General features: G+C 47.0%; 2 protein-coding genes across 2 annotated transcripts in view; both read left to right on the top strand.

The window, feature by feature from the left end:
- LOC122930268 (NACHT, LRR and PYD domains-containing protein 12-like) overlaps window positions 1-27,987 on the top strand; it is a 797,118-nt gene that overhangs the window by 140,590 nt on the left and 628,541 nt on the right. The gene's annotated exons all lie outside the window — the stretch shown is intronic.
- Window positions 11,281-27,987, top strand: part of LOC122930269 (ribonuclease inhibitor-like) — a 64,891-nt gene continuing 48,184 nt past the window's right edge. The window contains exons 1-2 of the mRNA XM_044283513.1: window positions 11,281-11,765; window positions 19,458-19,628. Of these exons, the coding sequence (XP_044139448.1) occupies window positions 11,722-11,765; window positions 19,458-19,628 (215 nt within the window). The 5' untranslated portion in view covers window positions 11,281-11,721. The remainder of the gene's footprint in view (window positions 11,766-19,457; window positions 19,629-27,987) is intronic.

Raw genomic sequence — 27,987 nt, 5'->3', positions numbered from 1 at the left:
AAGACAATTGAGACTATCACATCCAAAGTCACAGACAGGGCAATTTCTAGGAAAATTTCCCAACAGGGCGAACATAAAAAAGCGCCCCCCCCCCCCCCCCCCCCCAATTGTTGGCGGATCTCTGCCGTACCCCATTGTAGTTGTTGGGGGCGGCGGGCATTCAGTCTGCAGTGCCGGATCCAGTGAATTCTCAGCTGGAACAGCCTGCCAGAATCTCTAACGCAGTTGTGAAAGTAGCCTAATACAGCCCCACATACCTCTTCCATCCAGTGATGTCTCCTTTGATGTAGATGTTCTCTTTCTTTATCTTCTCCATTCAGACCAGACCGCCATGATGATTTCTTTCAGCCAACTCTTCTCTCTGCAGAGTTTGACAGACATCTTAGTTTCCTACTTTTCCATCATCCTCCCACCTTCTCAACATCCCATCATGCACCCCCAAAACTATACTGCATAACCTGATAAACCCCCTGAAAATACTAGTTACACACAGATAGCGCCCCCTTCAATAATTATTGGAACACAATGCGCTAACAAATAACTGCACCCAGCAATAAGTGTAACCATAATGTCTGCCAAAAACAACTGTGCTAAGCTGATACTGTGCCAGGGTGCGCCAGTGCAAAAAATGCCCCGTTGTGTGTCAGTAAAAAAAGACCAAAAAAAACATCTTAGTGCCCCCAGTAGAGCCAATGTCTCCAGAATGCCCTCATGTGTTCCAATGACCCGTACTGTGTGCCACTAGAAAAAAGACTTAGTGCCCCCAGTTGAGCTTAGGTGCCCATAGTGCCCCTATAATTTGTGACAGTATAAAATACTCCTATATAGTGCCCCCAGAAGATGCCCCATAGTGCTTCTCCCCCGTCCCCATAGTGTCCTCCATAATGTGCCAGTATTAAATGCCCCTATATAATGCCCACATAGTGCTCTTCTCCCCCACTTCTCCATAGTGCCCCCAATAATGCGTGCCAGTAAATAGGGCCCCCGGTAAATGCCCCCATAGTCCTAATTTACCCCCCACTACTTCGTAGAGCCTCCCGTAATGAGTACCAGCATATAGGGCCCCCAGTAGATGTGTCCCCTCTTCTCCATAGTGCCCCCCCATATTGTGCCAGTATATAGGGCCCCAGGAGATGTTTTCTCTCTTCTCCATAGTGCCCCCCCATATTGTGCCAGTATATAGGGCCCCCAGAAGATGCGTCCCCTCTTCTCCATAGTGCCTCCACATATTGTGCCAGTATATACAGTCCCCATAGTGCCCACATATTGTGCCAGTATATAGGGCCCCCAGTAGATGCGTCCCCTCTTCTCCATAGTGCCCCCTCCATATTGTGCCAGTATATAAGGCCCCCACCCCCCTTCTTGCCATACTGTACTAAAATAAAAACAATTAACACATATACTTACCTTATGCTGCTTAGCGATGCGATGCAGGCCTCCTCCGGTCTGTGTCCCGCTCTGTACGGCTCAGGCGGCGCGATGACGTCAACGCGCCGCCTGCAACGGCCTCTGATAGGCTACAGGTACTAAGCCTGTAGCCTATCAGAGTAAGAGCCAAGGGAGACGCCTCTCCCCTGCTCCTCAGCACCGTTCATCTGTATCGCTGTCCTAAGGACGGCGATACAGATGAATTTGGAGATGAGCGCTTCCACAATGGAAGCGCTCATCTCCACTCCTGCTGCCTCCAATCCAGACAGAAAGGACCCCCCTCCGGCCCTGGGCTCTGCTGACAGCGCCCCCCTCTTCTGTCCTGAGGGATGCGCCCCGTGCGGTCACACCCTTCATCCGCCTCTAGAAATGGCCCTGGTCACAGGTGCACATCCTTAAAGCTAGCATGCTGGCAGCTCACCCTAACAGGCTTAGGTCAGGCCCAGGAGAGGCAGTTCTGTTAGTGTTAGGTACCTATCTGTGGAAACCACCTTGACGCCGGTAGATGGGCCTGACACACGTATGATCAAATATGTGCGCAAAGAGCTTTTATTTTTCATGTATAGTAGGTATAGTACCACTGTAATCCAGAATAATCCCTAATCCTGGGTTCTATTATTAAAGTAAATAAAGCCGTAAACTGGCGGTAAATCCGTCTAAGTTATGAATACGCGCCAGCCTCTCCTTAACTTCGGGGCATCCATCGCCAGTCCTAAGTGCAAGACCGCTACTGAGCCACTGAAACAGGCATAGAAAATGGTAAATGGGACCGGTCTGCCGGCCCATCCCCTCCCCCACCCACTGTAATACCATACACATCCACTATACACTGTACTGCTCTGTAATATTAAACACATCCACTATACACTGTACTGCTCTGTAATACCAAACACATCCGTTATACACTGTACTGCTCTGTAATATCAAACACATCCACTATACACTGTACTGCTCTGTAATACCATACACATCCACTATACACTGTACTGCTCTGTAATACCAAACACATCCGCTATACACTGTACTGCTCTGTAATACCAAACACATCCACTATACACTGTACTGTTCTGTAATACCAAACACATCCACTATACACTGTACTGCTCTGTAATACCAAACACATCCACTATACACTGTACTGCTCTGTAATACCAAACACATCCACTATACACTGTACTGTTCTGTAATACCAAACACATCCACTATACACTGTACTGCTCTGTAATACCAAACACATCCCCTATACACTGTACTGCTCTGTAATACCAAACACATCCACTATACACTGTACTGCTCTGTAATACCAAACACATCCACTATACACTGTACTGTTCTGTAATACCAAACACATCCACTATACACTGTACTGCTCTGTAATACCAAACACATCCGCTATACACTGTACTGCTCTGTAATACCAAACACATCCGCTATACACTGTACTGCTCTGTAATACCATACACATCCACTATACACTGTACTGCTCTGTAATACCAAACACATCCACTATACACTGTACTGCTCTATAATACCAAACACATCCACTATACACTGTACTGCTCTATAATACCAAACACATCCACTATACACTGTACTGCTCTGTAATACCAAACACATCCACTATACACTATACTGCTCTGTAATACCAAAAACATCCACTATACACTGTACTGCTCTGTAATACCAAACATATCTACTATACACTGTACTGCTCTGTAATACCAAACACATCCACTATACACTGTACTGCTCTGTAATACCAAACATATCTTCCATACACTGTACTGATCTGTAATACCAAACACATCCGCTATATACTGTACTGCTCTGTAATACCAAGCATATCTTCTATACACTATACTGCTCTGTAATACCAAAAACATCCACTATACACTGTACTGCTCTGTAATACCAAACATATCTACTATACACTGTACTGCTCTGTAATACCAATTACATACACTATACACTGTACTGCTCTGTAATACCAAACATATCTTCCATACACTGTACTGCTCTGTAATACCAAACACATCCGCTATATACTGTACTGCTCTGTAATACCAAGCATATCTTCTATACACTGTACTGCACTGTAATACCAAACACATTCGTTATATACTGTACTGCTCTGTAATTCTAAACACATCCGCTATACACTGTACTGCTCTGTAATACCAAACACATTCACTATATACTGTACTGCTCTGTAATACCAAACACATCCACTATACACTGTACTGCTCTGTAATACTAAACACATCCACTATTCACTGTACTGCTCTGTAATACCAAACACATCCTCTATACATTGTACTGCTTTGTAATACCAAACACATTCTCTATACACTGTACTGCTCTGTAATACCAAATACATCCTCTATACACTGTACTGCTCTGTAATACCAAACACATCCGTTATACACTGTACTGCTCTGTAATAACAAACACATCTGCTGTACATTGTACTCCTCTAATACCAAACACATCCGTTATACACTGTACTGCTCTGTAATAACAAACATCTGCTGTACACTATACTGCTCTGTAATACTAAACACATCTGCTGTACACTGTACTGCTCTGTAATACCAAACACATCCACTATACACTGTACTGCTCTGTAATACCAAACACATCCGTTATACACTGTACTGCTCTGTAATAACAAACACATCTGCTGTACACTATACTGCTCTGTAATACCAAACACATCCACTATACACTGTACTGCTCTGTAATACCAAACACATCCACTATACACTGTACTGCTCTGTAATACCAAACACATCCACTATATACTGTACGGCTCTGTAATACCAAACACATCCGCTATACACTGTACTGCTCTGTAATACTGTCACGGACGGTGTACAGGAAACAAGACAATGCAACATGCATATATGACTCACTAGATCCAAAGCTAAGGAACCAAAAGGGAGACCCCTGCACCAGACCTGGCACTTTCCCTGGCTACTCAGCCTATGCAAAGATCCGAAAGGTGGATGGTTGCATATCCACGTACCTCGACTATATAACACCTGAACACCCTACAATAGTGAGGGGACACGACCACCGGCTCCCTAGACATGGAGGGAGTCAGGGTCACCTGGGATCCAGCAAACAGAAAATAACAGATAAATGAACAGCACTTTACTTAGTAGCAGGCTGGGAAACAGGATAGCATGCACACACAATCCAGGAAGTTGTATAAGCCGCCCCATAATGCATTATGGGGCGGAATTTAAAGGGATGCAATTAGTCCAACTGCAAGACAGCTGAGAGAGGCTAACGAGATTAGAAACTGAACATCACAACACAGAAACTCAAGGGGGAGGTTCTGAAAGGCTTCTGTCAGAGCTTCTCAGCTGTCTGGTTGTGACAGTACCCCTCCCTCTACGAGTGGACTCCGGACACTCAGAGCCCACCTTCTCAGGATGAGACCTATGGAAAGCCCTGATGAGACGAGAGGCCTTAATGTCCGTCACTGGGACCCACATCCTCTCCTCAGGACCATAACCCTCCCAATGAACAAGGTACTGGAGAGAACCGCGGACAAGACGAGAATCCACTTTCCTAGAGACCTGAAATTCAAGATTCCCATCAACCATAATCGGAGGAGGAGGCGAAGACGAGGGTACAATGGGTTGAACATAAGGTTTCAATAAGGACTTATGAAAAACATTATGGATCTTCCAAGTCTGAGGAAGATCAAGACGGTAGGCAACAGGATTGATGACAGACAGGATTTTGTAAGGCCCAATAAACCTAGGACCCAACTTCCAGGAGGGAACCTTCAATTTGATATTCTTGGTAGACAACCACACCAGATCACCAACATTCAGGTCCGGACCAAGCACACGTCTCTTATCTGCCACACGCTTATATCTCTCACTCATGCTCTTTAGATTATCCTGAATCTTTTGCCAAATAGATGACAAAGATGAGGAGAATCTGTCCTCATCATGTAAACCAGAAGACCCCTCTCCCGAGAAAGTCCCAAACTGCGGATGAAACCCATATGCACCAAAAAATGGTGACTTATCAGAGGACTCCTGACGACGGTTATTTAAAGCAAACTCAGCAAGGGACAAAAAAGAACACCAATCCTCCTGATTCTCCGCCACAAAACAGAGCAGATATGTCTCCAGATTCTGATTGACGCACTCCGTCTGGCCATTCGACTGCGGATGGAAAGCAGAAGAGAATGACAACCGAACCCCCAAGCGTGAACAGAAAGCCTTCCAGAATCTGGAAACAAACTGCGTGCCCCTATCAGAGACTATGTCTGAAGGAATTCCGTGCAATTTGACAATGTGATCAATAAATGCCTGCGCCAGCGTCTTAGCATTGGGCAAGCCAGGAAAAGGAATGAAATGCACCATCTTGCTAAAACGGTCCACCACCACCAGAATCACAGTCTTCCCCGAGGAACGAGGCAGGTCCGTAATGAAGTCCATGGACAGATGTGTCCAAGGACGGGAAGGAATGGGTAGGGGAAGGAGAGGACCTGACGGCCGTGAATGAGGGACTTTGGCACGAGCGCAAGTCTCGCAGGCTGCCACAAAACCCTCAACCGACTTACGAAGCGCAGGCCACCAGAATCTCCGAGCGATGAGATCCACTGTGGCTCTTGCCCCTGGGTGCCCAGCAAGGACCGTATCGTGGTGTTCCTTAAAAATCTTGTGTCTTAAAGCGAGAGGCACAAACAACCTCCCAGGAGGACAAGATCAGGAGCCTCTGACTGGGCTGCCTGCACCTCTGCCTCCAATTCAGAAAAAAGAGCAGAGACCACCACACCTTCTGCCAAAATGGGACCGGGGTCTTCAAAATTCCCGCCTCCCGGAAAACAACGTGACACGGCATCTGCCTTCACATTCTTAACCCCAGGGCGGAACGTGACAACAAAATTAAATCTTGAAAAGAACAAAGACCATCTGGCCTGTCTCAGGTTCAGACGCTTGGCTGACTCCAAGTAGGCCAGATTTTATGGTCAGTAAACACGGTAATAGGGTGTCTGGCTCCCTCCAGCCAATGGCGCCATTCCTCAAAAGCCAACTTGATGGCCAACAATTCCCTATCTCCCACATCGTAATTTCTCTCTGCGGAGGAGAGTTTTTTCGAGAAAAAGGCACACGGTCGCCATTTGGCAGGAGAGGAACCCTGAGACAAGACCGCACCCACACCCACCTCAGAAGCATCAACCTCAACTATGAAGGGTAAAGAAATATCAGGGTTGCACCAAGATGGGAGCGGAAGCAAAACTCTCGTTGATATTAGAGAAAGCCTTACGCGCCTCTACCGACCAAGAAGAAAAATCTACCCCCTTTCTGGTCATATCAGTGAGTGGTTTAACAATAGAGGAATAATTCAAAATAAACGTAATAATTGGCAAAGCCCAAAAAACGCATCAGCGCCTTCTGATTCTCAGGAAGCTCCCACTCAAGCACAGCGCGGACCTTCTCGGGGTCCATGCGAAAACCAGAAGCGGAGAGAAGAAACCCCAGAAATTGAATTTCTGGAACCGCAAACACACATTTTTCCAGTTTCGCATATAATTTATTCTCCCGCAGTAATGAGCAAGACCTGACGTAAATGTTCCTTATGAGTTTTGAAATCAGGAGAAAAAATCAAAATGTCATCCAAATACACTAATACAAATTTTCCCATCAAATGATAAAAAATGCTGTTCACGAAATGCTGAAAAACGGCTGGGGCATTCATCAAACCAAAAGGCATAACCAAATTCTCAAAATGGCCCTCAGGGGTATTGAAGGCCGTCTTCCATTCGTCTCCTTCTCTGACCCTGACCAGGTTGTATGCCCCTCTTAGATCTAATTTGGAAAAGACTTTAGCCCCAACAACCTGGTTAAACAGGTCCGGGATCAGAGGAAGCAGATAAGGGTCACGAATAGTGATACTGTTCAGCTCCCTGAAATCCAGACAAGGTCTTAAAGAACCATCTTTTTTCTTAACAAAGAAAAAACCAGCGGCAACAGGTGACTTCGAGGGTCGTATGTGTCCTTTTCTCAGACTCTCAGAGATATAAGCACGCATAGCGATCCCTTTCAGGTTGGGAAAGATTGTATTAAACGAGATTTAGGCAGCTTGGCGCCTGGGATGAGATTAATAGGGCAATCGTACTCCCTGTGCGGGGGCAAATCCTGAACTCCACTCTCAGAGAAGACATCCGAAAATTCAGAGAGAAAAGATGGTACAGTCTTAGTAGCAACCTCAGAAACAGATGTCGTGAGGCAATTCTCTCTGCAAAAGTCACTCCAACCATTTATTTGCCTCGCTTGCCAATCAATGGTGGGGTTATGTTTAGTGAGCCAGGGTAGCCCCAACACTAGAGGAGTAGGCAAACCGCTAAGGACGAAACATGACACATCCTCAACATGAGCATCACTCACAATTAAACAGATATTGTGAACTATGCCCTTTAATGATTTCTGAGAAAGTGGAGCGGAATCAATAGCAAAAACAGGAATATCCTTTCCAAAGTGCGCTCCTGGAAACCATGAGTTATTGCAAATTGATTATCAATGAGATTGACCGCTGCTCCACTATCCACAAAAATCTCACAAAAAATGTTCTTGCTCTCTAGCGCCACCCTAGCAGGCAGGACAAAACGGGAACTACAAGCAAACGGAAAACCTTCAATTTCCGCCTCAACCCTGCCAATAGTAACAGACGGAACATTTTTAAAAGATTTTTTCCTCTTTGTTTCTTTATTACTCCCAGAGAACTGCCTGAATCTCCTAGAGGGACAAACTATTTGCCAAATGATTTATACCTCCACAACAAAAACAAACCCTCCCATGCGGGCTGAATCTTCTATTGTCAGAAGCAATCAACCCCAGCTGCATGGGCTCCTGCTCAGAAGGGGCTGACAGCGACTGAGACCCCTGCGCACAGAATGGGACCGCTGCACTGTCCTGGGACTGAGTATGACAGGAAGGAGAGATCTCTCCTCTCTCTCTAAGACGCCTGTCAATACGAACAGGCCTGAGACATAGCAGAGTCCAAGGAAATAGGCCTTTCATGAAAGGCAAATGCATCTTTCAATCCCTCTGAAAGACCATGGCAAAATTGACTTCGGAGTGCAGCATCATTCCAACCAGTATCAGCTGCCCATCTCCGAAATTCTGAGCAGTATATCTCTGCGGATTGTTTACCCTGGCATAATAGACGTAGTCTAGACTCAGCCAGAGCAATATGATCCGGATCATCATATATCTGACCCAGGGCTAAAAAGAATTCATCCACTAACGGAGGGGCCGTGCCCCCTCCGGCAGCGAAAAGGCCCAGGACTGAGCGTTACCCCTGAGCAGCGATATAATGATCCCCCACCCTCTGTTCCTCATCACCAGAGGAATGGGGAAGAAAGCGAAAATGCCTCTCTAAAACGCACAAAATTCTCACTACCCCCGGAAAACGTATCCGGGAGCGAGATCTTAGGCTCAGAACAAACTCCATGAACGCCAGCTGAACCGGTCACTTGAAGCTGAGAAAAAGTCCTGCGGAGATCAGCTACCTCCAATGAAAGACCCTGGAAGCGTTCAGCCAAAAGTGAAACCGGATCCATGCTTGAGACGCTTTTGGCGGCTTATAATGTCACGGACGGTGTACAGGAAACAAGACAATGCAACATGCATATATGACTCACTGGATCCAAAGCTAAGGAACCAAAAGGGAGACCCCTGCACCAGACCTGGCACTTTCCCTGGCTGCTCAGCCTATGCAAAGATCCGAAAGGTAGATGGTTGCATATCCACGTACCTCGACTATATAACACCTGAACACCCTACAATAGTGAGGGGACACGACCACCGGCTCCCTACACCAGACACGGAGGGAGTCAGGGTCACCTGGGATCCAGCAAACAGAAAATAACAGATAAATGAACAGCACTTAACTTAGTAGCAGACTGGGAAACAGGATAGCATGCACACACAATCCAGGAAGTTGTATAAGCCACCCCATAAAGCATTATGGGGCAGAATTTAAAGGGATGCAATTAGTCCAACTGCAAAACAGCTGAGAGAGGCTAACGAGATGAGGAACTGAACATCACAACACAGAAACTCAAATGGGGAGGTTCTGAAAGGCTTCTGTCAGAGCTTCTCAGCTGTCTGGTTGTGACAAATACCAAACACATCCACTATACACTGTACTGCTCTGTAATACCAAACACATCCACTATACACTGTACTGCTCTGTAATACCAAACACATCCACTATACACTGTACTGTTCTGTAATACCAAACACATCCACTATACACTGTACTGCTCTGTAATACCAAACACATCCACTATACACTGTACTGGTCTGTAATATCAAACACATCCGCTATACACTGTTCTGCTCTGTAATACCAAACACATCCGCTATACACTGTACTGCTCTGCAATACCAAACACATCCACTATACACTGTACTGCTCTGTAATACCAAACACATCCGCTATACACTGTACTGCTCTGTAATACCAAACACATCCACTATACACTGTACTGTTCTGTAATACCAAACACATCCACTATACACTGTACTGCTCTGTAATACCAAACACATCTACTATACACTGTACTGCTCTGTAATACCAAACACATCCACTATACACTGTACTGCTCTGTAATACCAAACACATCCGCTATACACTGTACTGCTCTGTAATACCAAACACATCCGCTATACACTGTACTGCTCTGTAATACCAAACACATCCGCTATACACTGTACTGTTCTGTAATACCAAACACATCCACTATACACTGTACTGCTCTGTAATACCAAACACATCCGCTATACACTGTACTGCTCTGTAATACCAAACACATCCGCTATACACTGTACTGCTCTGTAATACCAAACACATCCACTATACACTGTACTGCTCTGTACTTGGTGAGCTGTGAGGAGGTGGCAGCGCTCTCCTGAGCTCCGGTGGGTACAGCTGGGAGGTGCCAGGAGTCGGACCAACACAGATCTCATAATAATGACGTGTCCTGGGGATAGGACATCAATATCCAGTTCCTGGATAACCCCTTTAAGTTCTTCAGCAGACCCCTATATGATAACATAAAGGCTCTGATGATCCCTTTAACACATCAGTTGGATGAAAACACAATCAGTAATGTCCATCATGTCTGAGAAGAGCAGCGCTATCAGTAATACCTGCCCCCGCTGTATAACACATAATGGGAGCAGTGACCCCCTCCCCGGATAACACACAGGTAAGTGTTCCTGGACTGACCTCATCAGAACCTGCATTGTGCCTCCACATGGAGGAGGTGTCATATGTCCTGAGAGACATCTGGAGGGACAGGAAGGACACATCTGCTTCTATGGGGCGGATTATGGGTCTGAGCAACTCCCAGGTTATACAGAGCTGTAATATGTACATGAGCCCTTACCGCCATAGAGCGCTCATCTCTGCCTGTGCTACATTACAGCTGTATGGCGGTATTATTACTGATGACCCCGGCTGTAATTTACTCAGAATGGAGACGATTACTGCTCGTTATCAATAAGTAATAATCAATACCAGCAGAATCCAGAGAAACCCAGAATGTAGTGTAAGGTCTACTAATAATCCATCCCCCAAATAACTGACTGAGCGAGGGCCACATGTGTCCTGTAGTAATGTGAGGAGAACGGGGGCCACAGGGGCCACAATAGATGGTGGAGGAAGGAGACTGAGGGCCACAATAGATGGTGGAGGAAGGAGACTGAGGGCCACAATAGATGGTGGAGGAAGGAGACTGAGGGCCACAATAGATGGTAGAGGAAGGAGAATGGGGGCCACAGACTGAGGGCCACAGATGATGGAGGAAGGAGAGCTCTCAGCAGCTGATGACGCTGACACAAGTTCCTCCAGCTTTATGACTATTGTACATTCATGTGCTGCCATCATCACTGATTTATGACATGCCATAAAGTGAGGACACTCCTCAGGGTTCTGGATTTCTAGGACATGGACATATCATACAGCTGCCGCCATTCCTGACATCCACCACACACAAGAGGCGGCTTCTAGTGATGACATTTATGGATTTTACTAACAGCCGGGGACATTTTCTCTCCACAGTCACAATCTACAGACTTTATACTGACGCTCTGTGGACGCCTCACCCACATCTCATCTTCTTATTCTTACAGATTGGGTTATAATGGTCTACCAGACACTTCCTGCATCCAGTTGGCATCTGTAATAAGGAATAACCAGTCCCTGAAGATACTGGACCTGTCTGGTAACCGTCTGTCTGGTCCTCACTTCAGTGACTTGATGGCGGCTCTGTCCAGTCCGGCCTGCAGGATAGAGACATTACGGTGAGTATAAGAGACGTGTACAGGACGGAGACATGTGGGGCACACGTTATACATGGAGCTTATTCTATTTTATGCTCCGCACCATTGTTATGTCTATGAGATAAACTGCTGACCGCTCCTTGATATGTGATGTCTACTAATGTCTGACTGATGCCCCAGGTCTAGTGGTGTCAGCGGCCACCGCCCCCCTTACCTGCGCCCCTGATGTCGGCACAGTCTGTATAGAAGCGTCATCTGCAGCAGATTTATCATCTTCTCTCCACATCACTGAGATTTTCCCTTTTTTCCCCGACTTCTAAGAACCATAACGTTTTTACTTTTCCGTTCACGTTGCCGTCTGAGGGCTTCATGCGCTGCTGTATTTTGCGGTCCGTCTAGAGAAAAGTTCTATTCCTGTCCTCGAAATGGAGAAGAATAGGACGTTATATGTTTTTCGAGACCACAGGACAGACTTCAGGGTGTGGGGGGCACACGGTGTAATGTCTGCACGTCTTGTGGCCCCGATGAGATTAATGGGTCTACATCAGATCCGCAGATCGGCTGCACACTGAGACTACGGTCGTGTGCATGAGGCGCAAGATGGAGGTTTAATGGCTCCAATTAATTTACCAGAACTTGTATTGAAAACACCGGAAAACATTATTTTTGGGGCTACAATTCCTCAATTTGTTTGTTGTTTTTTTTACGGTGTTGCCGGTGCGCCAAAACTGACCTGACGACCCTATCCCGAGGATCGGTACAATTACAGCAATACCACATTTATATGGTTTCTTTTATATTTTACTATATTTAAAGTAATAAAAACCTTTGATAAATCTGAATGTCCTTCCCGGCCGTATCCGGACCCCATGGCCGCTTTCTATTTCCATCTACAGGGCGGAGGCTGGTTTTTTGCCGGACGAGCTGTAGTTTTTATTGCTGCCATTTTGGGTCACAAATAACTTTTTGATCTTTTTATTTTCTTATTATTTTCAGGGGGTGAAGTGACCAAAAAACCAGCGATCGCTGTGCGGGACAATCACTTGTACAGTTTAATAGTTCGGACATTTTCGGATGCGGCGACACCAATTATGTTTATTTTTTATTCTTTATTTTAGATATAAAATTGGGAAAGGGGGAGATTAGAATTTGTATTTTTTAAAGATTTTTTATTTTTTTTCCCTTGTAACTGTAATAGTAACTGTAATGCACTTTCTATGCAGTGGATGAGAACAGACAGAACACTATGGCGCCTGCGGTTTATATGGCGACTATACGGAGTTCTGTATGTCTCCGTTCCTGCACTGACCCGCGGGGTGTGGACAGACAAGGGTGTATGAGGAAACACAGGGAAATCTATGCACACGTGAGCGGTCCACGGAGGACACGGACAGATCACTGGCGTGTTAATCCGCCCGTACGGGGTCAGAACTCAGCCGCACTTCAGAAATGTTTTACATGTTTTATAAGTAGTCTCTAAAAAACGCAGCGACATCAGCAGGTGACAGAACAGATTTTGTCCGTTTTCAGCCGCGTTTCTCTCTGGACGTCTGTGAAATGTTTTTCCTCTATAGTGAAAGATGTAAAACCGCCAGATCTCCAGCACGCCGCGCTGCTGAAAAGAGGCAGAAAAAACACATAATTAGAAAAACTCCAGGAATAAAACTCTTCTGTCTGATACTTTCCATAGACCTTTACTGCAAAAATCACCAAATCTCAGAAAACTCCAGTAAAAGCTGTGTGTGACCGCGGCCTCTGGAGGGCGCTGCAGATTGCAGTTTGTGGCCGCCTTTATGTATCGGCATGTAAAGCTGGAGGCTTCAGCAGCATTCTGCGCGCTGTCCGCCTGCGACGTGTCACAGTATAAAGCCGCACATCACAACCTACATTGTGACACGTCTATAACCACACGTGACATCATCACATATCGGGCTCCAGTAGAGAACGCGTCTCTTCATCTGTATCACTATTAGTGCCCCAGCATTTCCTCTATTAGGCTGGTCCTGAAGGGGTTAAAGCTTCTGATGTGCCACACTGTGATGTGGCATGACGAGTGCAGTATGTGGCGGTACTTTATATTGTAGTATAGGTATAATATACGGCTCAGACAGGTGACAGGGCTCTCAGTGAGATGATATCTCCTGCTACATGAGTCTGTGTGCGCCACCTAGTGGTTGTCAGGTGACCTGCGGCTGCCGAGGGTTTTCCTGACATTTCCTGATATTGTATTGATATAATGAGAAACTGGAGACCTTCACACGAGGGTGGACACATCCATCTATTAGTATTACATGAGCAGCGAGTCATGTGACCACAGTATGGCGGTATTATCATCTACACAACATATAGGATTATATGCCATATACTGGATTTTCCCTTTATAAGACGCACCCCAGGTTTAGACAACGGAAAATAAGAAAACTTATTTTCTAGATCCTCTATGAAGGGAATGTGGTTTAGTGAAGTGGAGGCGTCGAGGTCCGGAACTTCGGGTGTAACAACCAGCGATGGCGCATGTGGTCCCCTCATTAATGTACCTCCAAATAAATGTGTCTCCTGTCACTGCTCTGTGGTGTCCGGCCACGCTGCTTCTCCTGCTGGGGTATTTTTAAGTATTTGTGTGCGACACACACAGTTCTGGTCCACATACAGCTCTGCTATACACAGACAGCACTGCTATACACACATACAGCTCTGCCATACACACGTACAGCTCTGCTATACACACACAGCTCTGCTATACACACAGACAGCACTGCCGTACACAGACAGATCTGCCGTACACAGACAGATCTGCCATACACAGACAGCACTGCTATACACAGACAGCTCTGCTATACACATATACAGCTCTGCTATATGCACACAGCACTGCTATACACACATACAGCTCTGCTATACTCACATAGAGATCTGCTATACACACAGCACTGACATACACACATACAGCTCTGCTATACACAGACAGCTCTGCTATACACCCATACAGCTCTGCTATACTCACACACAGATCTGCTATACACACAGCACTGACATACACACATACAACTCTGCAATTCAGACAGCACTGCCGTAAACACATACAAATCTGCTATACACACATAGAGCTCTGCTATAAAAATATACAGCTCTGCTACACCTATACAGTTTTGTTAGACACATGCAGCTTTGCTACATATACACACTTAGCATCTTTACTGCAAACTCACATCTCCCTACACCAGTGTCAGCTGTACAGTCTTCCTGCTCTGGCTCCTCCTATTGATGACATCATGAAAGGTCCTTAAGCTGTAGTCTTCATCTCCTTTCCGTACAGTGTAGGACCTTCCTCTCCCGTGCACTGAACGGATGGTTCTCCTGCCTGACGGCTCTCTCACTGATCAGGCTGATCTGTATGTGCGCTCTGCCTGATCACTAATGAAGCAGTCAGGGTCTGGCCGTGCTGGATCTCCCTGACTGCTGTTTATAAGACACTTTTAGCAAGATTTTTTCTTACTAAAAGGGCGTCTTATAAATTGTCAAATACGGTAAGTCTGATTTTCAGTGATGTGGTCCCGGTCATAGGAGAGAACTGCTGAAAAGTATCTGCATTGTAAATGTGTTCTCTGGGACTTTGATATTGATGGCCTGTCTTTAGGAACAATATCTGACAGGTGAGGGCCCCGACACCCTGCCTATCAGGGGCTTAAAGAGGCAGCGGCGCTGGGTGAGCACTTAGGCGCCAATTTATTAAGACCGGTATTTTACATGTCTTTCTCAATAAAGCCCTACAAGAAAATATAGACTATAACATCCAAAGTGACAGGTGCACATCCATAAGGCTAGCATGCCGGCAGCTCACCCTAACAGGCTTAGGTTAGGCCCAGGAGAGGCAGTTCTGTTAGTGTTAGGTACCTATCTGCAGAAGCCACCTTGACGCCGGTAGATGGGCCCGACACACGTATGATCAAATATGTGCACAAAGAACTTCAATTTTTCATGTATAGTAGGTATAGTCCCACTGTAATCCAGAATAATCCCTAATCCTGGGTTCTGTTATTAACATTAATAAAGCCGTAAACTGGCTGTAAATCCGTCGAAGTTAGGAATACGTGCCGGCCTCTCCTTAACTTCGGGGCATCCATCGCAAGTCCTAAATGTAAGACCGCTACTGAGCGACTGAAACAGGCACAGAAAATGGTAAATAGGATGTGTCTGCCCACCCATCCCCTGCCCCATCCACTGTAATACCATACACATCCTCTATACACTGTACTGCTCTGTAATACCAAACACATCCACTATACACTGTACTGCTCTGTAATACCAAACACATCCACTATACACTGTACTGCTCTGTAATACCAAACACATCCGCTATACACTGTACTGCTCTGTAATACCAAACACATCCACTATACACTGTACTGCTCTGTAATACCAAACACATCCGCTATACACTGTACTGCTCTGTAATACCAAACACATCCTCTATACACTGTACTGCTCTGTAATACCAAACACATCCACTATACACTGTACTGCTCTGTAATACCAAACACATCCTCTATACACTGTACTGCTCTGTAATACCAAACACATCCACTATACACTGTACTGCTCTGTAATACCAAACACATCCTCTATACACTGTACTGCTCTGTAATACCAAACACATCCACTATACACTGTACTGCTCTGTAATACAAACACATCCGCTATACACTGTACTGCTCTGTAATACAAACACATCCGCTATACACTGTACTGCTCTGTAATACCAAACACATCCACTATACACTGTACTGCTCTGTAATACCAAACACATCCGCTATACACTGTACTGCCCTGTAATACCAAACACATCAGCTATACACTGTACTGCTCTGTAATACCAAACACATCCACTATACACTGTACTGCTCTGTACTTGGTGAGCTGTGAGGAGGTGGCAGCGCTCTCCTGATCTCCGGTGGGTACAGCTGGGAGGTGCCAGGAGTCGGACCCCCACAGATCTCATTAATGATGTATCCTGGGGGTAGGACATCAATATCCAGTTCCTGGATGACCCCTTTAAGTTCTTCAGCAGACCCCTATATGATAACATAAAGGTTCTGATGATCCCTTTAACACATCAGTTGGATGAAAACACAATCAGTAATGTCCTTCATGTCTGAGAAGAGCAGCGCTATCAGTAATACCTGCCCCCACTGTATAACACATAATGGGAGCAGTGACCCCCTCCCCGGATAACACACAGGTAAGTGTTCCCGGACTGACCTCATCAGAACCTGCATTGTGCCTCCACATGGAGGAGGTGTCATATGTCCTGAGAGACATCGGGAGGGACAGGAAGGACACATCTGCTTCTATGGGGCGGATTATGGGTCTGAGCAACTCCCAGGTTATACAGAGCTGTAATATGTACATGAGCCCTTACCGCCATAGAGCGCTCATCTCTGCCTGTGCTACATTACAGCTGTATGGCGGTATTATAACTGATGACCCCGGCTGTAATTTACTCAGAATGGAGACGATTACTGCTCGTTATCAATAAGTAATAATCAATACCAGCAGAATCCAGAGAAACCCTGAATGTAGTGTAATGTCTACTAATAATCCATCCCCCAAATAACTGACTGAGCGAGGGCCACATGTGTCCTGTAGTAATGTGAGGGGGGGAATGGGGACCACAGGGGCCACAATAGATGGTGGAGGAAGGAGACCGAGGGCCACAATAGATGGTGGAGGAAGGAGACCGAGGTCCACAATAGATAGTGGAGGAAGGAGAATGAGGGTCACAATAGATGGTGGAGGAATGAGAATAGAGGCCACAGACTGAGGGCCACAACAGATGTTGGAGGAAGGAGAATGGAGGCCACAGGGTCCCCAATAGATGGTGGTTGAAGGAGAATGGAGGCCACAGGGACCAGAATAGATGGTGGAGAAAGGAGAATGGAGGACACAGACTGAAGGCCACAAAAGATGATGGAGAAAGGAGAATGGAGGCCACAGGGACTACAATAGATGATGGAGGAACGAGAATGGAGGCCAAATGGACCACAATAGATGGCGAAGGAAGGAGAATTGAGGCGACAGACTGAAGGCAACAATAGATGGTGGAGGAAGGAGAATGGAGGACACAGGGGCTAGAGACTGAAGGCCACAATAGATGGTGGAGGAAGGAGACTGAGGGCCACAATAGATGGTGGAGGAAGGAGACTGAGGGCCACAATAGATAGTGGAGGAAGGAGAATGGAGGCCACAGACTGAGGGCCACAATAGATGATGGAGGAAGGAGAATGGAGACCACAGGGACCCCAATAGATGTTGGAGCTAGGAGACTGAGGGCCTAAAATAGATGGTGGAGGAAGGAGAATGGAGGCCACAAGCACCACAATAGATGGCGGAGGAAGGAGAATGGAGGACACAGGGGCCACAATAGATGTGGAGGAAGGAGAATTGAGGCCAGAGGGGCCACAATAGATGGTGGAGCAAAGAGAATGGAGGCCACAGGGACCCCAATAGATGTTGGAGGAAGGAGACTGATGGCCTAAAATAGATGGAGGAAAGAAAATGGAGGCCACAGACTGTGGGCCACAATAGATGATGGAGGAAGGAGAATGGAGGCCACAGGATCCAGAATAGATGTGGGAGGAAGGAGAATGGAGGACATAGACTGAAGGCCACAATAGATGGAGGAAGGACAATGGGGCCACAATAGATGATGGAGGAAGGAGAAAGGAGGCCACAGGGACCCCAACAGATGGTAAAGGATGGAGAATGGAGGCCACAGGGACCAAAATAGATGGTGGAGGAAGGAGAATGGAGGCCACAGACTGAGGGCCACAATAGATGGTGGAGGAAGGAGACTGAGGGCCTAAAATAGATGGTGAAGGAATGAGAATGGCGGCTACAGACTGAAGGCCAGATGATAGAGGAAGGAGAAAGGAGGCCATAGGGACCACAATAGATGATGGAGCAAGGAGAATGAAGGCCACAAACACCAAAATAGATAGCGGAGGAAGGAAAATGAAGGCCACAGGGACCACAATAGATGGCGGAAGAAGGAGAATAGAGGACACAGGGGCTATAGACTGAGGGCCACAATAGATAGTGGAGGAAGGAGAATGGAGGCCACAGACTGAAGGCCACAATAAATAATAGAGGAAGGAGAATGGAAGCCACAGACTGAGGGCCACAATAGATGGAGGAAAGAGAATGAAGGCCACAGGGACTAGAATAGATGGTAGAAGAAGGAAAATGGAGGCCACAGGGACCTCAATAGATGGTGGAAGAAGGAGAATAGAGTACACAGGGGCTATAGACTGAGGGCCACAATAGATAATGGAGGAAGGAGAATGGAGGCCATAGGTACCACAGACTGAGGGCCACAGATGACGGAGGAAGGAGAGCTCTCAGCAGCTGATGACGCTGACACAAGTTCCTCCAGCTTTATGACTATTGTACATTAATGTGCTGCCATCATCACTGATTTATGACATGCCATAAAGTGAGGACACTCCTCAGGGTTCTGGATTTCTAGGAGATGGACATATCATACAGCTGCCGCCATTCCTGACATCCACCACACACAAGAGGCGGCTTCTAGTGATGACATTTATGGATTTTACTAACAGCCGGGGACATTTTCTCTCCACGGTCACAATCTACAGACTTTATACTGACGCTCTGTGGACGCCTCACCCACATCTCATCTTCTTATTCTTACAGATTGGGTGGTAATGGTCTACGAGACACTTCCTGCATCCAGTTGGCATCTGTAATAAGGAATAACCAGTCCCTGAAGATACTGGACCTGTCTGTTAACCCTCTGTCTGGTCCTCACTTCGGTGACTTGATGGCGGCTCTGTCCAGTCCGGCCGGCAGGATAGAGACATTACAGTGAGTATAAGACATGTGTACAGGACGGAGACATGTGGGGCTCACGTTATACATGGAGCTTATTCTATTTTATGCTCCGCACCATTGTTAGGTCTATGAGATAAACTGCTGACCGCTCCTTGGTATGTGACGTGCAGTGTCCCAGGGGGTCAGTAGTGTATGCTGGGCTTGGTAGTGCAGATCAACCCACTAACCTGGGATCCACTGTCGTCTTCAATGGGGCAGATACTGGAACAGGCAGGTGATTAAAAGTTTGTGACGCCAGTGTCAATTAAACGGTGACACGCCGTGTATAGTAATGTAGAAGAATGAAGCAAGCACAGGATAGCCAACCAGAAACTGTAACTTTACTGAATATCAGTGATAGTCATACATGGACGCAGTTGGGAGCGCCGTTCCTTAGAAGACAGTTGGTTTCTATTTGAATACAGGTGGTTCTTAGAAGTACAGACTGGCCGGTTACAGCAATGTTCTTTACAGAGTGTTAATTACAGGAGATGCAGTACAGGCGGCTTGCACACTATTCCTGACTGGTCCTGAAACATGTGACTTATTCTCCAAGGTCCAATGCCCTATAGCTGGCGTACCCTTGAAGCTGTCCTTATCTAGTACCTCCTCTGTTATCTTGAGTACCTCTTGCTTTATCAGATTGGCCTCTGTTGTATTCCGTGTCCCGGCTGGTGCTTATGATGTTTCCGCTACAATGGATGATGACTCAGGAGGGGAACCTTTTCCTTGGATCCGGAACCCGGTTACAGGGCTTACTACCCTCTCCTAGTCGACAGGCTCCAGGCCTGCTCTACTCTCACAGGCCCATAGCCTGGCCTTGACTCAGACACAGGATCATCTCTGACTCCTCTTCCCACTGTCTGACTGCTTACTACTTCCTGACTGGGCCTTATATAAACTAGGGCTCCCTAGCTCCCTCTAGTGACTCAGAGCTGGAATAACACCCTAGCCGGCCTGCACATGCACGTTTCACAGTAACAGGAAAATACATAGCAGTACATTGACAAGATGTTCTATACCAACCTCCCCTTAAATACAGGGGGAACGACAATACCCAAGTGACCCTTCAGTAGTGACGGGGTATTACTCTCCCGTACACTACATACCCCGCTGCTTTAAGCTGAGTACGACCTCGTACTCCATCAGGGCCCGCCCAACTGGAATCATGACCTGAAATAGAGAAAGACACATGCATGCATACATATATGTCATTTACACTCTTATCAGACCCAATTGGCAAAGGTGAAGTGCGGTGACAAGGGGCGTCGTTCTCTTCTTCTCAGGATAGTGAGTGGAACGGGGGCGCTGACCTGGCACAGCGTGATGTTCAAAGAACCAGGATAGTCCATGACAATAAATAAGTCCATAATAATATCAACCTCTCAGAGGCTTGCACATAGGAAGTCCATCTCTGGGCACATAGACGTGAATAAAAACCGGTTATTAAATACTGTCAGCAGCACATATATAGAATGACAATACAGGACTCTGACAATACCAGGGCCATGTTATCCTGGCAAGTCCTGCTTACCCTTTAAAATAGTGCTGACATAAAAATGTCTTTTCAACCTGAAATGGGGGTAAAAAGGGGTAAAATGGTGCAAAACTAAAGGCACAACTGGGATTTTAGCAGCAGGCCGGGTGTCCCAAACACAACATGGGCAGCTGGGAGCTGTGGTACACAGTGGCACTATCATTCGGTTAGAATGCCACCGGCCGTGTAGAACTGGCAGCGAGCTTCACCAGCTCTGCCAACTGGAGGGGACAAAACGGCCATTATGGAGACAGACATGAAGAAAGGCCTACTCACAGACGAGTGTCATACTCCTCCTCTGATGAAGACTCGATGAACGGATCTTGCAGCAACTGTTCTGGCCTAGCCGGCCATATCTGGAATCCATCTCCTCTGACGATCTTTAAAGGGGGAGGCTTGTCTTTCATTGCCTCTACCTCTGCGTTCGTTCTGGGGAACGGGATCCACTGCACGCATCCTGCGTACCCGAGGTCCTCTACCCAGTAAACTCTTTTGCGTAGCGCCTCTATGTCCGCCTTGGTGCAGGTCATCGGGGCTACCGGAGGTCCGGTGACAGTGGTTTCTGGGGTACCGGTGGCAGCCGCTGCTAGACGTCGGGCCTCAGCACATTCTTCCGCCCGCTGGCAGCTGTCCAGCCTCTCTCTCTCTTCTTCTCGCCTCACCGCATCGGGAGAGGGGTATGGTTCCTCTGGCCCCTGCAAGATGATAGGCTCCCAAAAGACATTGCTGCTTAAATATATCTGGCTGTGCCGGTGAGTGGTCCGGGCCGGCCCTGTTTTCGGTTCCTCGGCCTCACTCGGGTTTATCTCTTCTTTCTCTGGGTCCCAAGCTTCAGCTGGTGCCTTTGGGCGAGTGACGGCGGTAGCGTAGGGGCCCCGTAAGCTTTCGGCTGGTGTATACTCCACTATCTCTCCCATGGTCAAGTTGTGAAGATGCTCCAGGAGGTAGTGACGCCTCACCGACCGCCGGTTAACATAAAAGTCCCGGCCGGTTCCCAACTCCTGAATGAACCCGTATCCCCTCTCCTTGTCAAAGGCCACCACGATCCCGCGGCGCCTTTCCAGCTGGGGCTTACCCGGGAAGGAGTCTCCTTGGATCGACTTGGCCATTTCTTCGAACCTTTTCTTCCGGCTGGTGTTTTTCTTGGCCACAGCGGCTTTCAATTCGGCCATGATGGTCGGCCATTGCGCGTGCCGGCGACGGACCGGTGGGGACCGGGGACGGGTTATGCTTAAATCCATGGCTTGTTCCCAAGAGGTGGCCGTCCAGGCTAGAGGGTCCCATGCCTCCAACTCGGGATAGTCCGGTGGAGTGGCGCCCCACTCACACGTGGCATCGAACTCCGGTTCTCTAGCGCACGCCATAGCCATCTCTTCTCTCACTGGGTGCAAGAGACGACACTGGCTCCTCCCACCCACTGGGCCGGTCTACCTCCATCTGAGGCCCGCCTCCCAGGCGTAACTCTTCAGGGAAGTCAGCCGCATCATCACTTCTCAAGGTGGGTGGCGCTCCAGGACAATCTCCTCCTTCTTCTTGGAGGGTTTAGGCGCCAAATATTCGCGCCTCTGTCCATCTTGATGGCGCAGTAAAAAGCCTCATGGTGTCGGCGGCCATTTTGGGTGTCCTGGTGCTGCAATTCAATGACAGCAAGCAGGTTGATGAAAAGTCCAATAAATCACAGTCCATAAATACGATTTTCTCTCTGGGGGTAGCGCAACACAGTACAGCGTCTCTAATTCCTCCCAGGCACAATTGTAATCCACAGATTTAGAAATAAAGGTTACAGTCTTTGCAATACGGTGGTGGAATAGTTAAAGCACACAGTTCACACTTCTCTGCACTTCAGAAGCATGCGGATCCTGTTCGTGACGCCAAAAAGAGCGATGCAGTGTCCCAGGGGGTCAGTAGTGTATGCTGGGCTTGGTAGTGCAGATTAACCCACTAACCTGGGATCCACTGTCGTCTTCAATGGGGCAGATACTGGAACAGGCAGGTGATTAAAAGTTCGTGACGCCAGTGTCAATTAAACGGTGACACGCCGTGTATAGTAATGTAGAAGAATGAAGCAAGCACAGGATAGCCAACCAGAAACTGTAACTTTACTGAATATCAGTGATGGTCATACATGGACGCAGTTGGGAGCGCCGTTCCTTAGAAGACAGTTGGTTTCTATTTGAATACAGGTGGTTCTTAGAAGTACAGACTGGCCGGTTACAGCAATGTTCTTTACAGAGTGTTAATTACAGGAGATGCAGTACAGGCGGCTTGCACACTATTCCTGACTGGTCCTGAAACATGTGACTTATTCTCCAAGGTCTAATGCCCTATAGCTGGCGTACCCTTGAAGCTGTCCTTATCTAGTACCTCCTCTGTTATCTTGAGTACCTCTTGCTTTATCAGATTGGCCTCTGTTGTATTCCGTGTCCCGGCTGGTGCTTATGATGTTTCCGCTACAATGGATGATGACTCAGGAGGGGAACCTTTTCCTTGGATCCGGAACCCGGTTACAGGGCTTACTACCCTCTCCTAGTCGACAGGCTCCAGGCCTGCTCTACTCTCACAGGCCCATAGCCTGGCCTTGACTCAGACACAGGATCATCTCTGACTCCTCTTCCCACTGTCTGACTGCTTACTACTTCCTGACTGGGCCTTATATAAACTAGGGCTCCCTAGCTCCCTCTAGTGACTCAGAGCTGGAATAACACCCTAGCCGGCCTGCACATGCACGTTTCACAGTAACAGGAAAATACATAGCAGTACATTGACAAGATGTTCTATACCAACCTCCCCATAAATACAGGGGGAACGACAGTACCCAAGTGACCCTTCTGTAGTGACGGGGTATTACTCTCCCGTACACTACATGACGTCTACTAATGTCTGACTGATGCCCCAGGTCTAGTGGTGTCAGCGGCCACCACCCCCCTTACCTGCGCCCCTGATGTCGGCACAGTCTGTATAGAAGCGTCATCTGCAGCAGATTTATCATCTTCTCTCCACATTACTGAGATTTTCCCTTTTGCTTTTTCCCGACTTCTAAGAACCATAACGGTTTTACTTTTCCGTTCACGTTGCCGTCTGAGGGCTTCATGTGCTGCTGTATTTTGCGGTCCGTCTAGAGAAAAGTTCTATTCCTGTCCTCGAAATGGAGAAGAATAGGACGTTTTATGTTTTTCGAGACCACAGGACAGACTTCAGGGTGTGGGGGGCACACGGTGTAATGTCCGCACGTCTTGTGGCCCCGATGAGATTAATGGGTCTACATCAGATCGGTGGCAGACTGAGACTACGGTCGTGTGCATGAGGCGCAAGATGGAGGTTTAATGGCTACATTTAATTTACCAGAACTTGTACTGAAAACACCGGAAAACATTATTTTTGGGGCTACAATTCCTCCATTTTTTGTGTTGTTTTTTTACGGTGTTGCCGGTGTGCCAAAACTGACCTGACGCCCCTATCCTGAGGATCGGTACAATTACAGCGATACTACATTTATATGGTTTATTTTATATTTTACTATTTTTAAAGTAATAAAAACCTTTGATAAATCTGAATCTCCTTCCCGGCCGTATCCTGACCCCATGGCCGCTTTCTATCTCCATCTACAGGGCGGAGGCTGGTTTTTGCCGGGCGAGCTGTAGTTTTTATTGCTGCCATTTTGGGTCACAAATAACTTTTTGATCTTTTTATTTTCTTATTATTTTCAGGGGGTGAAGTGACCAAAAACCAGCGATCGCTGTGCGGGACAATCACTTGTACATTTTACTAGTTTGGACATTTTCGGATGCGGCGACACCAATTATGTTTATTTTTTATTCTTTATTTTTAGATATAAAATTGGGAAAGGGGGAGATTAGAATTTGTATTTTTTTTATATTTTTTAGTTTTTTTCTCTTGTAACTGTAATAGTAACTGTAATGCACTTTCTATGCAGTGGATGAGAACAGACAGAACGCGATGGCGCCTGCGGTTTATATGGCGACTATACGGAGTTCTGTATGTCTCCGTTCCTGCACTGACCCGCGGGGTACGGACAGACAAGGGTATATGAGGGAACACAGGGAAATCTATGGACACGTGAGCGGTCCACGGAGGACACGGACAGATCACTGGCGTGTTAATCCGCCCGTACGGGGTCAGAACTCAGCCGCACTTCAGAAATGTTTTACATGTTTTATAAGTAGGGTAGAAAAAAACTAAAAAACGCAGCAACATCAGCAGGTGACAGAACAGATTTTGTCCGTTTTCAGCCGCGTTTCTCTCTGGACGTCTGTGAAATGTTTTTCCTCTATAGTGAAAGATGTAAAACCGCCAGATCTCCAGCACGCCGCGCTGCTGAAAAGAGGCAGAAAAAACACATAATTAGAAAAACTCCAGGAATAAAACTCTTCTGTCTGATACTTTCCATAGACCTTTACTGCAAAAATCACCAAACGTCAGAAAACACCAGTAAAAGCTGTGTGTGACCGCGGCCTCTGGGGGGCGCTGCAGATTGCAGTTTGTGGCCGCCTGTGATCTCACCTCGTATGTATCGGCATGTAAAGCTGGAGGCTTCAGCAGCATTCTGCGCGCTGTCCGCCTGCGACGTGTCACAGTATAAAGCCGCACATCACAACCTACATGGTGACACGTCTATATCCACACGTGACATCATCACATATCGGGCTCCACTAGAGAACGCTTCTCTTCATCTGTATCACTATTAGTGCCCCATCATTTCCTCTATTAGGCTGGTCCTGAAGGGGTTAAAGCTTCTGATGTACCACACTGTGATGTGGCATGACGAGTGCAGTATGTGGCGGTACTTTATATTGTAGTATAGGTATAATATACGGCTCAGACAGGTGACAGGGCTCTCAGTGAGATGATATCTCCTGCTACATGAGTCTGTGGGCGCCACCTAGTGGTTGTCAGGTGACCTGCGGCTGCTGAGGGTTTTCCTGATATTGTATTGCTATAATGAGAAACTGGAGACCTTCACATGAGGGTGGACACATCCATCTATTAGTATTACATGAGCAGCGAGTCATGTGACCACAGTATGGCGGTATTATCATCTACACAATATATAGGATTATATGTCATATACTGGATTTTCCCTTTATAAGACGCACCCCAGGTTTAGACAACGGAAAATAAGAAAACGTATTTTCTAGATCCTCTATGAAGGGAATGTGGTTTAGTGAAGTGGAGGCGTCGAGGTCCGGAACTTCAGGTGTAACAACCAGCGATGGTGCATGTGGTCCCCTCATCAATGTACCTCCAAATAAATGTGTCTCCTGTCACTGCTCTGTGGGGTCCGGCCACGCTGCTTCTCCTGCTAGGGTATTTATAAGTATTTGTGTGCGACACACACAGTTCTGGTACACATACAGCTCTGCTATACACAGACAGCACTGCCATACACACATACAGCTCTGCTATACACAGACGGCACTACTATACACACACACAGATCTGCTATACACACTCAGCACTGCTATACACAGAAAGCACTGACATACACACATACAACTCTGCTATTCACAGACAGCACTACCGTACACGTGTTAAGCATAGAAACATAGAATATGTCGGCAGATAAGAACCATTTGGCCCATCTAGTCTGCCCAATATACTGAATACTATGGATAGCCCCCGGCCCTATCTTATATGAAGGATGGCCTTATGCCTATCCCATGCATGCTTAAACTCCTCCACTGTATTTGCAGCTGCCACTTCTGCAGGGAGGCTATTCCATGCATCCACTACTCTCTCAGTAAAGTAATACTTCCTGATATAACTTTTAAACCTTTGCCCCTCTAATTTAAAACTATGTCCTCTTGTAGCAGTTTTTCTTCTTTTAAATATTCTCTCCTCTTTTACCGAGTTGATTCCCTTTATGTATTTAGCAGTTTCTCTCATATCCCCTCTGTCTCGTCTTTCTTCCAAGCTATACATGTTAGGGTCCTTAAATCTTTCCTGGTAAGTTTTATCCTGCAATCCATGGACCAGTTTAGTAGCTCTTCTCTGAACTCTCTCCAAAGTATCAGTATCCTTCTGGAGATATGGTCTCCAGTACTGAGCACAATACTCCAGATGAGGTCTCATTAGTGCTCTGTAGAGCGGCATGAGCGCCCCCCTCTGTCTACTGGTAATGCCTCTCCCTATACACCCCAGCATTCTGCTAGCATCTCCTGCTGCTCTGTGACATGGTCTGCCTACCTTTAAGTCTTCTGAAATAATGACCCCTAAATCCCTTTCCTCAGATACTGAGGTTAGGACTGTATCACTGATTGTATATTCTGCTCTTGGGTTTTTACGTCCCAGGTGCATTATTTTGCACTTATCAACATAAAATTTTAGTTGCCAGATTTTTGACCATTCCTCTAGTTTTCCTAAGTCCTTTTCCATTTGGTGTATCCCTCCAGGAACATCAACCCTGTCGATATCAACCCAATCAACATCAACCCAAGCAATGATGTTCATTGCTATGTTTGTTCTAGGGGAGGCGGGGCCACATAGGGTTAAAAGGCAGCAGCCGGTACCTGCTGCAGCACGATCGCCGGCACGTCTGGGGGTCAGGAGGCAGAGCACTTCCGGGTCGTTGTGGTTCAGGTCTGGCAGCGCGAGAGCTGGTCGCATTATCGCGACTTCAAGTAAGACGGGGGCGGCGGTGCGGTTCCTGGACGCTGTAGGGTGGCAGAAACCGGCAGGCGCGCTCCAGTCTGCTAACGGGCGGCGGGTGCTGTGCAGTTCAAGCCGCAGTCCCCGGCCGCACTGCTCAAGCGGCGGGACTCGCATCGCACAGCGCCACCTGGTGGGCACTGGCGGCGA

Source organism: Bufo gargarizans, chromosome 3 (assembly GCF_014858855.1).
Source record: "Bufo gargarizans isolate SCDJY-AF-19 chromosome 3, ASM1485885v1, whole genome shotgun sequence".
NCBI classification, from domain to species: domain Eukaryota; kingdom Metazoa; phylum Chordata; class Amphibia; order Anura; family Bufonidae; genus Bufo; species Bufo gargarizans.
Note: the sequence above shows the minus strand (reverse complement) of the source record. Positions and strands in the feature narration are given on the sequence as shown.